We start from the raw sequence: 15666 nt of genomic DNA, 5'->3' as shown, positions 1-15666 counted from the left end.
TCTCAGATGCAGCCCGTAACCTGTGTGTGAACAGCGAAGCCAGAAGTCATCGGGACGAAGTTAGATTTGTCACCCCGCCGCTCGAAATAAAGTCCGCAGCTATCTGCCAAAGCTCTTCGACCAACATCTGCACGAAGAAAACTTTCTCAACCCCCATCAGACCAATATGCAAGAGAACCCAGGTAGGGACAATATTAAGGCTTCCTGTTCATCGTTTTTTAACACCCTCAAAGTGAAAAGGTTCTTTATGTGGTAATTTACACTTGAGAAATTATTGTTTATGAGATATAAACTCTGCAAACTCAATGGACAATAACAACCCGTTTTCCTCAAGGTCACTTACCTGACAGATGGTAGACAGATGGCAGTCTCAAAACAAAAACAACTAACGTTTAAGTGCATGACCCCGTATGGGAATAGTGCACCGATGAAGGCAAAGCAGACGAAGCGTGGGTAAAAAAACTGGTAAAGGTCGTCATACTCGGTAGGGATTCAGGAGATGATGGCGTGATGGGTACTGGTTTATGTTTTAATTTTGCTCTAATCAATTTCAGGAAACATCGCGCCCGACGCGCAGAATGAGCGAGAAATACTGGTTAAGAATGTAGCCCGAGATAGACACCAAAGAGAAGAACCAGCCCGATTCGCAAGCCCAAGAATGGGACAAAAAGCCATGTTGAATTAATAAAACAGTTGCATGCATTCATTAAAATGACGACAAAAATATAGGAGAAAATCAAGTAGAGTTGTTAGTTATTCGCATATAAGCGCAGGAAAATGTCATTTAAATACAGGAGGAGAATAAGGAGGGATCTTGGAAAGGGTGTCAATATCAGGGCAAAGGTGAGAGATGTAGGGTATGCACGGGGGAGGGTGGGAGGAGGGTGAGATGGGTGGGAAGACAGCGAAAAAGCGAGATGAGAGAAAGCATGTATACTTATTGCACATGGCGACTGGAGCTGCGGCTGTGGTGGGGAGGACTCAGTGGGAAGGGGTGGGGACGGCGGAGGCAGTAGAGACGGTGGGAGCAACATTGGTGGTCGCGGCCACGACGGCAATGGGCTGGTGGGTATCTTCAATGGCGAGGATGGAGCTTGAGGACGCCACTGTCTCCTCACCCGCACCAGCAGTTGAGTCCTGTCCACGCAGTCGGAGACGCGCAAAGTCCTCGAAGATCAAATCGTCACTGGGCAAATCCACTGCCCTGTGTGGTTAAAAGAGGTAATGAATGATGACCCAGAATTGGTATCTACCGCAGTTCAAAATGCCACATAGGTATAAAAACATCGAAAATTTCACCAGAAGCTGTACTGTGAAACTGCATCTTAAACACGACACACTTGCACTCCTTATCATAAAGTGAAATCATAAGATGATTGCTTCAAATACTGTGCATACCATAGAAAAGGGTGGGCGTCTTCTTTTACCAAACCATTTGCTGTTGTGCGTACGTTAAAGTTGTTCTTGATGCAAAACGAGAATATGAAAAATATGAATCAGGTACTAGGGGATCATCAATTCCGAGTGATGGTCAAAGCAACTCAAAACAGAGACTCAATGTTTCACTTTATTCATCTTGTTTACTAAAAGCATCCTGGAATAGTGGGGCATTCTTGTGGAAGGAGATTACGGTGAGGACACCATGCAAATGAGAATCGATTAGTTTACGGAACCATTCTCGAAAGCTTTTGCCGTAGGTTAACTGGGAAACAAAACCAATGTTGACGAGAGAGGTAGCTAAATCAGAGGGAAAGAAGGTGGTGATAGTCAAGGGGAAAAAACCGGCTTGCCGTTTGCCAGAGGGAGGATCCTCAAGGTCGATGAAGTCACCTGTCGCGACACCGGCAGTGATCTTCACCTCTCTCCCTATCTGCTCCCCTTCTGTCTGGTCCGGTTCTCCCTCTACCGTCCCTTGTTTGGCGAGAAATGATGAGGGGACGATAGCGCTGCCGCAATCGGCCTCAATTTCCTCCGGCGGAGGCTTCGGGTGCGCCAGCGTGAAGGGTAGCTCCACCGACACGTCGCTATGGTTGCAAATCGTAAGACAGGTCAAGGCAAACTGGCTGCACTACTAATCATGCCGCCTAGGTTAATCACTGGGTTAGCTGAAAAAAGATGGGATAAAATGACAGGCGGTGTTATGACCTTCACATCAGTCCACGTACAGACCTTGGCGGTGGTGGCAGGTGCTATCACATATGCAGGCAAACGAACAAAGCTCGTCACATTACTAACTAATGAAAGATAAAATTATCAACCGACAGATGTGCTGGGAACCGAAATTTTACAACGGGATTTGTTAAATTTACAAAAGAGGAAATGATGAGCATAGCATAAAGGGACAAACATTGAGTGGGTTTGGCGTCCCATGTTCACTAGAGTGGGTGCCGTGTGTTTAAATACCAAGATAAAACGTGACGTTAGGTCGAGATGAAATTGAGAAAAAAAATTAATCTAAACGGCAAGTATGACCGTGGAGGTTTAATCGTTCCAGAAGTCAAAGGGACAATAGTTACCTTGCTCCGAATCCTAGAGCCAGTCGTACTCGAACGCGGTATTGGACAATGATGCCGAGATTCTCCTTCTGTGTGGGGTTGAGAATGCTAAAAGGGCGTTATCATTTATTGGCAAAGGTTTAGTATACACAAAGCCTGACATGAGGGAGGAAGTGAGTCACTCACACGACGTCCTCAGAAAGCAGATAGCACGAATTTATCGGCTTTACTAAGTCAAATAACTTCAACTGGCACACACGAATAGGTTTTTACGTTTGACAGGTGACAAAATTGACCATAGAATTGTTTTCCACAAACACTGGTGCTCACCTTGGAAATCAATAAGATTTTCTTGACAGTAACATATCATTGCAATCCAGAGTAGCAAAATTTTCCATGTGAATGATATTAGTTTGACACTTTAAGGGTTACCATCTCCTAGAATTCCTAATGGCATTGCTTTTATTCGCCTGTGGATAAAGAGGCATTGCATTTTGCTATCTCATGAACTACCGCAAAAAAGTTATAAGAACATATTGTCGAAATGGGAAACAATTTCATGAAAAGATTGAAGGCAGTAGCCCAATTCAGTGACGTATTTGGGCTAAACACTCGGTGCGCAATGTCATTCGGGTTGTGAAGACGGCGTCCGAAATGATCAAATACATATAGGCGTGAATACGTCATCTTTCGAGTCAAAAATGATAGAAATATGTCAAGTACAATGTGTTTAAACGTTCGAAGATATACTTGCCCAAAGCGAAGGGGCCATTATTTAAACCAGCATATATGGCTCTACGCACCCGACATGATAATGCTTGTAAGATGAAAAATGGGCAAAAAGAGTTACTGGAACTAGAGAATTCTGCGATTTCACGACTACTATTCAAGTGTTCTTGTAGTATTCGCACAATGTGATTCGCAAAAGGGAGTTGTTGCGCAAAGACTAGTGAATTTCCCACAGATATACGACACCAGTTAGTGATAAATGAATCGACGATTTTTGGCTAAACGCGGGACCCCATTGGCCTTAATTAAAAATTTCAGATTCATGGTTACCTAAATGGTTTTGATTTATGATGGAAAAGAAAGTGCAACACATTTAGGCGATGATGTCTGAGAGTAAATTTGGGATATAATGCATCTAAGCTCAAGAAGCGAATATTAAAAGCACTTTTCAATGCCGTACCTAAGAGTTTTATTGAACACAAATGGAGCAACTGTAAAATCCCGCTCCGTTTGAAAAATCATGTAGTTGGGAGAGCGACAGGTCTCTGCCTCCTGGATGTGACAGAGAGCAATGGGAGAGGAGATAAGTCATTTTCAGGAAACAGCGATAGAAAAGATAGGTCGCCTATTATACATGTATATAAGCAACACTATACAAGGCTGTGACCAATAAATTGAGAGAAAGGGGGTGAGGACGGATGGGGGAGCGGAGAGAAAAGACTTACATTGTGGAAGAGGCCAAATTAGTGTCTTCATTCTTGAGTTTACCGTCGAGAGCAAGACCGCGTTTTTCTCGATTATTGGAGAGGAGAGGACACATGTGGTACACCTTACACCAGCCTGTTTGACTCGGCAGGATTGGACAACCCTCTCTATGCAAAGAAAGTAGCCAAAACGGACTGCATTAGATTGTGTTTTACGAGATTTGGGTCTAAATCAAATTACAAAACCCTCTACATACTTTATCATTTAAACAAGTTGCACATCTACAGGATGATGTCCAAATTGCAATCGAAATACTAGATTTGTGAAACTCAAAAACAGTAAGTTGATCTGTTGCGAAGATCTAAAGCACGCCGCAGATAGTTGGGCACAAGATCGACCCATTTTGTAAAACTTATCACTGCACAACTGGGCAAATAACTAACGTAATCATAAAAAGAAATTTGCAAATTTAAGAAATGAAAATAAACACTTATCTCGGTAAAAGCCATGACACGGGAGTAACGCTTAACAACAGATGTCCTCAAATAAATGTACAATTACTACCGAGTTAATATGGAGGAATCAGCAGGTCCAGTAGACAGGCGGATAATAGCAAGAGACAGGAAGAGGACAACTAATGCTACTTTTTTGTAAATATTGGTAGGCAATTTTCATAAACTACCCAGTCCATGATTCGTAAACTTTTGCTTTAACAAAGTAAAAGACATTCCCGTGTTCGGAATTAAAAGTATCATGATACCAGAGGGTACACAGTAAGTATATATTTACTAGTCTCTTACACAGTTCACCTTCAGGTAAACAGATTAGGAGAATCATGTGAGTGTGATAGGAACAGCATCGTTCGACGGAATAGTTAACACGCATAAAGTCGAATGGAAAGAAAGGTTGCGGGGTGGGAAATTCAGTCAACGAATTTACCTGTAACTCAATAGATAAAAGACATCCCACAGTTCTACATGTGTACAGAAAAACGTGACATCAGGTATGATGAGATTTATGCAGATTAAAATGTGCAAATCTAGTTTCATAGAGCCATGTTATGCTTAAACCGATAATATTTTATCGGTGGGCGGCAAGAATACCGGAAGAGGGACTGGACTTTGGTCTATTGGTAAACGAATATAAAACGAGGGACTCGGACACGTAACGAAACTGGCTAAACTCTCAAATGTTACTTGAAAGATGTTAGGACCTTTCACACTTAAACCAAGGATGAAAAACTGGATTCCTAAAAAGCAGTGGAAAACGTTCATAGTGAAAGGAATTTTTACACGTTTATTTTTAGCAATAAACGGTGCATTATCCTATTCACGTATCGACTAGATGAAGGAAGGAAGCGGAACACTAAGAGGAAAGATTTTTCATGCTCCGCAGCATTCTGTTAGGTTGTGGTATGCCATCCTCGGCCTAGATGGAATGAACATCGTAGTAAGATGTAGCTAAAAAGGCTTACTCAAACTCCGCCTCATCGACTGTGCACTTGTAGACGGCGCGACTGAACAGCATGATGTCCGCCACCTGAATCACTGCAAAGAAAACACTGACAATTCTGAGGGTGAAATTCGTTATCGATTCAGTTTGCTTGGAACACACCTGACACCTTGATCTTCTTCACAGTTTTGTTGGAGTTGTTGTCCACCAGCACGTTAACAGCTATGTACTCACCATGGTAGTATTTCTAGAAAATGCAAACGAAAGTGAAGGCGATAACTTCTCATTTAAAAACATCCACGTAACGGCTTAAAGCAGTGTCGTTTAAGTTGATTTTAGCCGGAAGGATCGTCGACTTCAGAATCCACTACTGCACTGTGAAGCTACGGCGAAATGAATTGAACCAGAGATTGATGCTTACGTATTACACCCAATACAGCGGACTTTAACAGTATGGGCCGATAAGAAAACGAACGGAATTATCCATTCATGTTGCTTTGCGGTTATCAAACATAACGCAGACCCTTTTACGCATACCTAAAAATGACATAAACGACACAGACTGTCGAAACCCTCAATACGGGTCATATAAACGAGGCTTAATTAGGTAAAGAGGGCAATTCGACCAGGCAAGAGTTGGTACAGAAACGCACGGTACATCTAAATGTCAATCATCAAAGATGGCAGGAAACATAGACACACAAGGCGAAAGATAGGCACCTCCTTGTCGAGTGAGACCTCGAGACGCAGGGTTCCCGGGCTCATTATGAAGTCCTTGATGATTTCCGCGGAAGGCTGAGGGACCGACTCCTCCGGGGCGTAGGTCAACTTCCGAATGGCCATCCGCACTGAGCTCCTGGAAAACAGACGGACCAAACTGTTCTTTACTAAGATAAAGCAGGATCAAGCTTCACCCGTGAGGTACAGAGTAAAAAAAATGAGCAAAGCACTGTTTCCATGCCTCAACCCACCAGGTTTGCTCACTGGCTCTAAATTTTTTACCTAGCCTAGTCTGAAGCAACACAACAGAAGAAAAAGCCTTCAGGGAAGCGTTTGGCGGTGCATTTGAAGGACTTTTTAGTTGATGCGAATATGTTTGAGGAAAAGATCCGCATCGGCTGATTACAAACCACAAAAAGAAAATTGGTATTAAATAAGGGACTTTGAACAAGTGACTCCTATATTTACTTTAAAGTGTGCAGTTATGACTACTCTGGAGCATTTATGGCATCCTAGACGGCAAAACAAGAATTGGAAATATGCAAGCTCCAAAAAAATTTCAAGGAGGTCAACAAAAGTGTGGAACCTAAAACAAATGGGAAGCAAAGTGATTGCCACAAATCACCAAATGCAATGGAATTCAACATTGGCAAAACAAAATAAAATCTCCGCTCAAATTTTTTTCCGACTGAATAAAGAAACAAAAAACGTTTGATGAGTCAAAAGATGAAAAAAAAAAGAGTGAAGAGGGGAACGGATTAGATGCCGACTTTAATGGTCTTAGAAAAATAATTTGCTTACATACACCGGTGTACGAAATGAAAGTGGGGAAAGTAAGTTTTATTCGAAAAAGCGAGTTTATTCAGTGCCTGAAACGAAAGCAGAATACATAAGAGTGCACAAATTAAAAAACGGGAATTGATTCACATATGGAGATGCTTGCGCATTCGTCACTCCCCAAAATTCTCTAACAAAAGCAAAAGATAATAATTGTTGAAGACTACTTTTCAAATGAAAAAAGCAATTTGTAGGGTAAATTTACGCAAGAAATTTTAAGACCATTTGGAATTAGAGACAATCAAAAGGGCAGTACGGAGCCCTTCGTAAGAGTATGAGCATTACCACAAGCACAAATAAACTAGTGAAAGCGCAGCATCCTGGAAGTAAGTAATGATTAGGAAGATCGCTCTACCTTACAGCCTCAGCGATATATGCAGTGAATTAACAGAGGGGCAATTAAAGAAACAAGCATAATCAGAGGTTAAGGTAAGTGTGCATTAAAGGGAACGTGAATATGACCGTGGGTTTGGATGAAGCTTGAAATCATTCACGTTTTTCGGGGACAGTGACCATCGGTTAATGGGCACACAGCCAACCACCCTTGAGCTAAAATGGGAAGTGAAAGAGAAATAAAATGCTAGTGTTTTAAGAAGCGTTGAACACAATGTTTAAGTCACATTAAGACTATGGTCAACTGAGTCTCTCAAGCACTATGAACTTAGGATGAAAGAGAATATTTTAAACTACTAAAATTCATTGATTTCAGCAATGAGTATTTTGAAACCCAGAAAGGTTCCCACATGATGAAGTGAGTTAGACAATTCGCCAACATTTATGCAGGACTGCTAATACGGAAATGAAGGAGAAGATGTGAAATGAACCCACTGAAAGTACTACAATAATAAAATTACAAAAAGGATGGTAACGAATCCCAACTTAAGCTGCTAAACGCTTGTATAGGTAAAGTATGTTTTTGGTGTACCGTCCGGCCCTCTATATCTGAAATGACCATCGGTTACAAGCGAACGAGCCCATATGCAGGCCGATCCCGTGAAGGCAAGTGATAATTAATTTTGAATCAAGCAAATAACCTTGATTTAGAATCACTCCGATTAGATGCCCTGACTTAGAGTATCTACGAGGCACTACAGAACAAAAAAAAGCAAATAATGTTGTCGGTTGTCATTTTTGGTAGAAACTATGGCGACAACATGGGACAACGTTCATCCCAGAAAAAGGAGCATAATTCGATGAACCAACAAAAATGTCAATCAGCATAGCCGAGTTCGTTTCAGCAGTTTAACTTGTAAATGTTACTTATATTAGTGGTATATCCAACAATCTCGATCCCAAAGCGGAAATTGTTAAAAAATATCCAAGACTTCCGAGAGCGAAAAATCAGCGAAATGCCTCCCAATTCCACTGAAGATATTCACAAAAGGACCAACTAGCGTGAATTTAAACAATGAAAAATCTAACTTACCGAGACTGAGGCTTTTCGTCGCATTCTTCAGCTATGTAAGCCCTTAGCTCATAATCCACACCGCAAGGCTGAAATTGGAAAATGAAGCAAATACATTAACGCTTAATGGAGAGATTTTAAAAGCCTCACCTATGGGTAATAACATCAAAGTGAAGGATTCTCAACATATTTCCGATGTGTAAAGGTTTAATTATACCTGTTTAATACCTTTTTGCTGTTAAATTACACAATATCAGACGTTAACACACCGAAGTACAAAATCGGCTCATTTTCGAGAATTGAAGCAGGCACACGGCTGAGATGTCAATGTTTTGCTGCTAGATTAGCATATTACTTTAGTCGGACTTAAGAATGAGAGTTTATCGTTGCGGTGAAAAGACACGGAAGTGTGTAGAATAGATCCCAGTAAGGAGCGAAAATTTGAACAGTGAGGAAAAGCTGCAATGTTTAAGAGAGAATTAACACATATCCTGAAGGCATGATTCCAAATGAAGGGAATGACAACCGTAGAATTACTTAAGGCACAAATGAAAAAAATATGGGGATTGTGGTCATTTCTGGATGCGCAGAAGGTAGGCGCCTCTTGTAAACGATTGGAGTGTGAGGCAAAAAATGTCCTATATTTCAGGTGAGGAAGGCGCGCAGAATTTAGAGAAAGCCATTCATAACTGAAATCAGTCTCCGATTGTCCACGTCTCATCGCGTTGCATTAAAATAACACCAACAAAACGCAAATGAGTGTATTAGTGAATTGTAGCAACTAATATAGCAGTACGGGTACTTGTCGGATTCAATGTAAGACAGAGTACTTGGTTAGCTTGAAAAAAAAGTAAAACACGTAGGCATAAAAAGGGCTTCCACCCAAAGCTCAATTGAGGATCCTATATTGTCGCAACATTGAGGCGAAGTAAATCACTCTCCCATTCCCATACATCGATTTTAAGAAAAGAGTTTATGCAGAGGTGGAATTAAGAACAAACGACGATGAAACGCTGAAGCACTGATACATGACCACTGCTCTTGGTTCATTTACGGCTGAGAGATGAGTGAACGAAATGGGTGTGGAGTCGACAATACTTAGCCAAGTGCAATCAGGTTGCCTTGCTGGCGGCCCCAATACACGCGTATGCATGTGCGATCGTCACGCATTCGACTTGAAGCATTGGATATGACCTCTCCACTCCATGCACGTCAACTTATTTTCTCCTTCCATAGCTTTTGACATCACAAAGCCAGCATATAGGTGATCGATAAACAACTGCACGACGTGTACCTACACACCTTTCCACTATCACTTGGACCGGGCTGCAGAGTGACCGAAGCCGGCGTAGCGAATGGAAGCTAAAAAGGAAAAAAGGTAAAATGCATAGCGTTTACGCAAACTGAAAGATTACTCCCCAGTGTCCACACATTATTATCAACTCATACAAACTTCAAACAAATTGAATTTTCCAAAAGCGATAGTTGAGTTCTTTCGTGTTAAAGTAACCACACGAAAGAAAATAACCTCAAGAATTGTGAAAACCATCATAAGGCGTCGCGTACTTCTGACTGGACAGGAATGCAGGAAGACTGTACCGAACTGAATGACCTTTACGCACCCAAACCATAAGGAGGGGGGTTTGAGAAGGCTACGGTGTCGATACAAAAGAACGAATCGCCGCGCTTAATTAGTTTTATGAAAAAAAGTGGTTATAGTATTAGCTATTGTTCATTGCAACCTATGACGAGGTGAACTTGACTGCAACAAGCCAAAAGAATGACCAACAAAATCACTAAATTTACCATTTGATAGTTAGCAAAAAACTTATCGTTGCAGGAGCCGGTAAGTGAACAAGTAAATGAGTAAAGACTTGACCAGAAGCTTCAAGAACGCTGAGCCGGACAGAAAAAAAAGTGATAACACCAAAAGTAACACGCAAAACACTTTCTATGCAATGCCAAACGGCCAGAAGCGTAGTGGTAAGACCGCATACAAACGACCTGGAAGCCCATACACGAAGGCGAGGCAAAAACACGATGCCAAGGGAGGACAGGAATACTTCAGCGAGACACAAGAGACATCACAGCTAATGCTCGTGAGTTTCGTGACCATCGCTATCCCCCTTAGTTATCTTGAGTAGGTGCAGCTGTGGCTCATATAATGCGTTAGAAATGGAAGTTATTTTCGACAGATCGGTAACTGACTTTTACAATGACTCAAGCAAGTACAGGAGTCAGGAGATATTATAACACTAAACCAACCAAGATGATAAAACTGAAAAGCTACTAATTTCACATAAAAAAGAAATAAATAGAAGTGTTCAATACGCCCAACAACCACAAATAGGCATGGATCGCCTTTGAATGGGAAAGATTGCGCAGGCTTGCGTTTACACTGAACGAAATAAAATTAAGGGAGGGAATAATGTAAGACGACAAAGGCAGCAATTTGGTAAATTTTTAGAGCCACATCATTAAATTTTATTGGTTTGGCTTCCCATCAATGGTAAAACCTGAAACCTCAATTTGAAGGTTACTTTTCCGTTTCTTAATTGCTTACATAAAGAGAGACCACGGATGCCCGTTGTGCAGATGTAATCATGCAGCAAAAGGTGTGACAGCATAGAAGGGACTCGATGCAGTTGCGAAGACCATGGTAAAAACGCAGAAAATACGTCACAAGGTATGTTTGGAACGGAAACCCGGTCACAAAATAACAAAAGCTAAGGGTTAAGCAAGGAGCAACACGTTTTAGACATTGATCATTACAGGGAGGAGAGTTTTAGAGGACAAAGAAAATTTTACGAAGTGAGAAAACGAAACTTGTGAATCATGTAGGCAATCGACCTAGGAATGACAAATTGGATTAATGACACATTGGGTATTGGGTGTCGGCATAAAATTGTGATAAAATAGGATAGGACCAAAATAGTTCATATCAAGAACTATGAAATAACAAAGCTACGTATTGTCCAGTGAAACACAATGTTGGATGAGTGTACTATCATGAAATAGAGGCACCTTAACGAAAAGCACAATCACCTCATTTTTATCTTAATTTTAGGAAAATTTCAGTAGTATCCTGTTGACTGATTGGCGAAAAATAAACCACAAAAAAATAGGAATCGCAACATCACGCAAGACACTAATGACCTCCAAAACTAAATAATTAGAAAAATAAGTACAAATTTTGTGGATACGTTTCATAACATACTCTTACTAATTCGACCAGCAATTCTATCGCAGCTCAACCCAACCAAATGTACCACAAAAGTACTCCAATATAACAAAAATAAGCCGCACTAACTAATCAACGTAAAAGAAGTGCCGAATCAATAAAGTGAAAGCAAGAAAATTCCCAAGCAGTACAAAAGTACGTACTTCAAAATAAAACGGATATGCGCTAGAACCTAGTTTTTTGATCAGACGTTCCTGCAGACGAGTAAGAGGCTTTAAGTCGGTGGGAGTGCTTTCAGGTTCGGCAGAATTTTCCTCCTCATAAGACGATGGACTCCTTCTTTTAGTTCCTGAATTGCAAGAAGCCACGGCGACGACGGGAATGGGGTTTGTAGGAAGACCATCCAAAAATGGTTGCTGAGGAGGATACAGCTGCGCGGAAGCTAAGAATAGGTCCTTTCGGAATGACAATCCTAAGACATCAAGATCTTCTCTTCCGTATCGGAACGCAGCCAAAACATGAACAAAAACTCGACGATTTTTTACATATGATTCGTCAACAAGAACGACGCCCTCTATTTGAAATCGGACCTAAATTGAAATCGGAAAGCATACCGATGGGATCAACATAATTGAGATGATCCAAAAAATCTCTCTTAGATAAATATGCTGTGATCTAATGACGTGCTATAATGGACAAAAAAAGGTACCTTCCCGTTCGGGCTACTTTTTTTAAATACTCTAGTGCCGTGTCTTTTTGAAAATTCACCTTCTGCATCCGCCATTTACCGAGAACCACCCATTCAACAAAGCAGTCGTATACTGCACCAGTTTAAAATGGGCAAGGAGCCGGGAGTTAGTTAAAAGCATTCTGGCAAAATCAGAAGACAAAGGAAATCATTGCCTTCGAGGGTTTTAAAGCGTTAGCACCAACAAACAAGGTTTTAAAATTTAAAAATTTAAAAAAGGTAAATAAAATTCTATATTTTGGAATGAGCACTATTATAAGAACCATTTTCCTAACTGCAAATAAGAACCTATTAAAATGGATAAACGCGCTATATAATGATACATAAAGGCAGCTAAGATACTTCCAATACATTTCAGCAAACAACACTAAAGTGTTAATCACCTGTGGCAAGTTTATTCGTTACTGAGATGCTAATATCACCAAAAACACTTTTTTATTATATTTAATCGGTTGCAAGTTCGACTTTATCCACTTCGGTAATCTTAAATGCACGAAGCATTAGGGTGGATGAGAAAATATTTTTTTGGATGTTATTGTTTGCAAATTTTTTTAGTCCTCAAGTCTAGTTTAAAAATTATTATTTAAGGAACTTTTGGGAAGAAAACACTTATAAGGGAATTTTGTTGATTTGGTTTATCGAATGCAATCTATTTACGACAATCCTATGCGGTGACTACCCACCCGCTACTTTTGCTGGATTGCCTGCTTCCACCATCATTGGTTCCTTAACCTCCCCGTCCATTGCTACTTTGGCCGTTTTCGTCATTCTTTTTCTCATCTAGCTCTTAGGCCCTGCAACATGTTCTATCATGTAATAACCGCTTAAGAATCTCAGTTTTGTAGATGCAGTTAGAACATGAGATTTTATTGCATCCCAAATACTTTGGTCCAAACCTAATTGAGACAGTAAAGGCGAAGCTTTTTTCGGATATTGAAGGCACATGTTCTGGCAAGTAAGGATATTATTAGAAATTTGAATCACAGATATGGATTTATTGTTGCAGTAACAAACATTGACCATATTGGAGCTGGGATGCTCCTTCCTGGTCGAGGATTTGTCCAGTACCACATAGTGTACCGAGCCATTGTATTCCGACCTTTTAAAGGAGAAGTCATTGATGCAGTTGTTACTCAAATTAATAAAGTTGGCGTTTTTGCAGAGGCTGGTCCGCTGAGCATATTTATATCCAAATATGTAAGGTGAATTAGCGCATTATTTTGCAGTCCATCCCTCAAAACATCAAGTTCGAAGGTGCCGAGCCAACGAATGAAAATGCGAATGAGGACGACGAAGAGGAGGAGGTCAAGCTTGACTCCTTTTGCGATTTTATCTTGCTCACTGACTTTGTGGGACTTATGTGAATGTACATTTGTAGAGCAGCAGTTAATCACACAAGTTAAATTTGAGCGCTTTTTGTATATTAACCATCCATTGCCTGAATCGAGAGCTTACCTCTTCTACTTTTGACTAATATCTAGACCCATATCGTCCAGATGGAGGATCGAATCCGACTGAGAATAATTGGCTTGCGCGTTGATGCTAGCGCCATCGTAAGTAACTTTTAGTTGGACTAGTAATTGGAAATGAGTGGATCAACCGCCTCCATTTTTTGTAGTTTGCTGTTGGCACGCTGATGGACGACTACCTAGGCACGTTGTAACATTACTTCTGCCATTTTATCGTTATTTCCGCTGTGCTATCTCTGCGTTACTCATCAGTACTTTTTCCACATTTAAGTCCTTGCGCATGAGAAACCGAATACGCAGTCATTTGTACATATTTGCAAACTTTATAAAGCGTTCCATTTGATTTTCTGAGTCAGTTTTCATACGATTTGGTAACCCTTATAGTGGGAATGAAGCAGTCATGCTTTAATTTGAACCATTTCCTTATGGCCAAGCACCAGTTTTGAATCGGGAGCAAAGAACACCGCGGAGCCGCTCTAGAGAATGGGCTTTTTCAGTACAAAGGTCGGAGGGTTCATCTTGACATAAAGACTAGTCACAAGATCTTATTCCTTCGTGCTCGAAATCGTGAAACGGGGCCATCACTTACTGCGGCAGGGTCAGCATCCCCAATGGAAGCGCGCCCTTTCTCAACAATTCGAGAAAAAGGTTCAATGGAATATTTTGGCGGCTGTGATGCTGATTTAACCTCAGCACCAGATTTGCCATGAGACTGGCGTTTTGTGAGCAGCCGATATGGACAGTCCGGTTTGGGAATATTTGTGGTTTCCGCTCCACGGCACTCACGCTGGACAAAGGCAACTACATCGGCTGGGGACGCCCTATGCCAGTCCTTGATGTCAGGGTCTACCGGAAGCGCTGTGTTACTGGAGCTGTAGATAGCGATGTCGGGAGAAACCGGGGATGTGTCATCCGAAGGCAGTTCATCTTGAGCTATTATTTCTGGAAGAGAAGGGGGGCTAGTGTGGATGCTTGTACGTTCCCGCATCCTCTCCACTTGGATACGCTTCTTGTGTTTGGCTTGCCACTCCTTTTCCCTTTCTGGATCGAACTCTTCGCGTATCTCAAATTCACCGCCTCCGTCACCTTCGCTTGAGACACTCTGCGGCTGTTCGCCTTTGACCAATCTTTGGGTGTAGGATACTCTATCAGTTAGAAGTCGTTTCTGTTCCTGAAGTTCTAGAATTTCCTGCTGGATGCGCCCGATTCTCTTATCGATAATGGATAAGGATTGGAAAGTTGATGCCTCGCAAAAGTGCCCAGCATTGCCGCCCAAGTAGACGAGAACTTCGTTCGTGTGTATCAAGCGAGCGGAAACGAGAGCCCTGGGCGAGAATGGAATAATAACTCTCTTTGAAAAGCACTTCGATAGGTCCTCAAGCCTTGTTTTCAGTTGCATGTACTCGTTAGTGTATGCCCCAAGTTTTCTTATTTTATCATCAGTTTTTTCGATAGCTTTCTGCTGCTCCTCTAGCAGTCTGTCAAATTGCTCCATAAGTGTCTAAGAGCTGGGTAAGAAAAGTCGTCACAAGATGTGAAAAAATGGTAAAGACCACAGGGAAGAAGCGCAAAAGTGCAGCAGATCTTTTTAAGAGAAGTAGTTGGCGAATTTTGAAGCACTCGGATTTAGATTGATATTACTGGCAGAACAACGGCACCATAAGGTAAACCAGCACCGAGATGGCATACGTAGCAAAGGTTGACCTTAATAAATTGCAGGCAGTCGAGGTAGCAGTGTTAGCATCATTTAAGAGTAATAGTTGTCATGGGTAAAGTTGATTGGTTGTATTGAAGGCATTTAAAAGCAAAATCGTAAAATTAATAATATAATTTCTTAGAAAAGGCTGATTTTTATCATTTTTGAATACACTTCTTAGAAACACTCTTATGGATGTAATAAGATGTAATACGATGGTGATTTATCC

The 15666-nt window shown here is 41.2% G+C and overlaps 2 protein-coding genes across 2 annotated transcripts; one reads left to right on the top strand and one right to left on the bottom strand. All coding sequences in view use genetic code 11, as the record gives it.

Annotated features, from left to right (window-relative positions):
- Window positions 1–981: 981 nt before the first annotated feature.
- EGR_01582 (Beta-arrestin-1) lies at window positions 982–12308 on the bottom strand (the record flags this gene model as incomplete). The annotated part of the gene is made up of 12 exons (XM_024490831.1): window positions 982–1204; window positions 1704–2024; window positions 2517–2603; window positions 3950–4096; window positions 5404–5476; window positions 5544–5628; window positions 6084–6237; window positions 8365–8432; window positions 9646–9705; window positions 11728–11873; window positions 11925–12114; window positions 12234–12308. 12 exons carry the CDS (start codon window positions 12306–12308, stop codon window positions 982–984), a joined length of 1629 nt encoding a protein of 542 aa, XP_024354696.1.
- An 809-nt stretch (window positions 12309–13117) lies between these two features.
- Window positions 13118–13935, top strand: EGR_01581 (DNA-directed RNA polymerase II subunit RPB7; the record flags this gene model as incomplete). Its single annotated transcript, XM_024490830.1, has 5 exons — window positions 13118–13227; window positions 13259–13469; window positions 13499–13621; window positions 13754–13825; window positions 13891–13935. 5 exons carry the CDS (start codon window positions 13118–13120, stop codon window positions 13933–13935), a joined length of 561 nt encoding a protein of 186 aa, XP_024354695.1.
- Window positions 13936–15666: the final 1731 nt, after the last annotated feature.

The sequence above is a fragment of the Echinococcus granulosus genome, assembly GCF_000524195.1.
Source record: "Echinococcus granulosus chromosome Unknown EG_S00006, whole genome shotgun sequence".
In the NCBI taxonomy this organism is placed as follows: Eukaryota; Metazoa; Platyhelminthes; class Cestoda; order Cyclophyllidea; family Taeniidae; genus Echinococcus; species Echinococcus granulosus.
The sequence above is the reverse complement of the archived record's forward strand: the minus strand, read 5'-3'. Positions and strand labels throughout refer to the sequence as shown.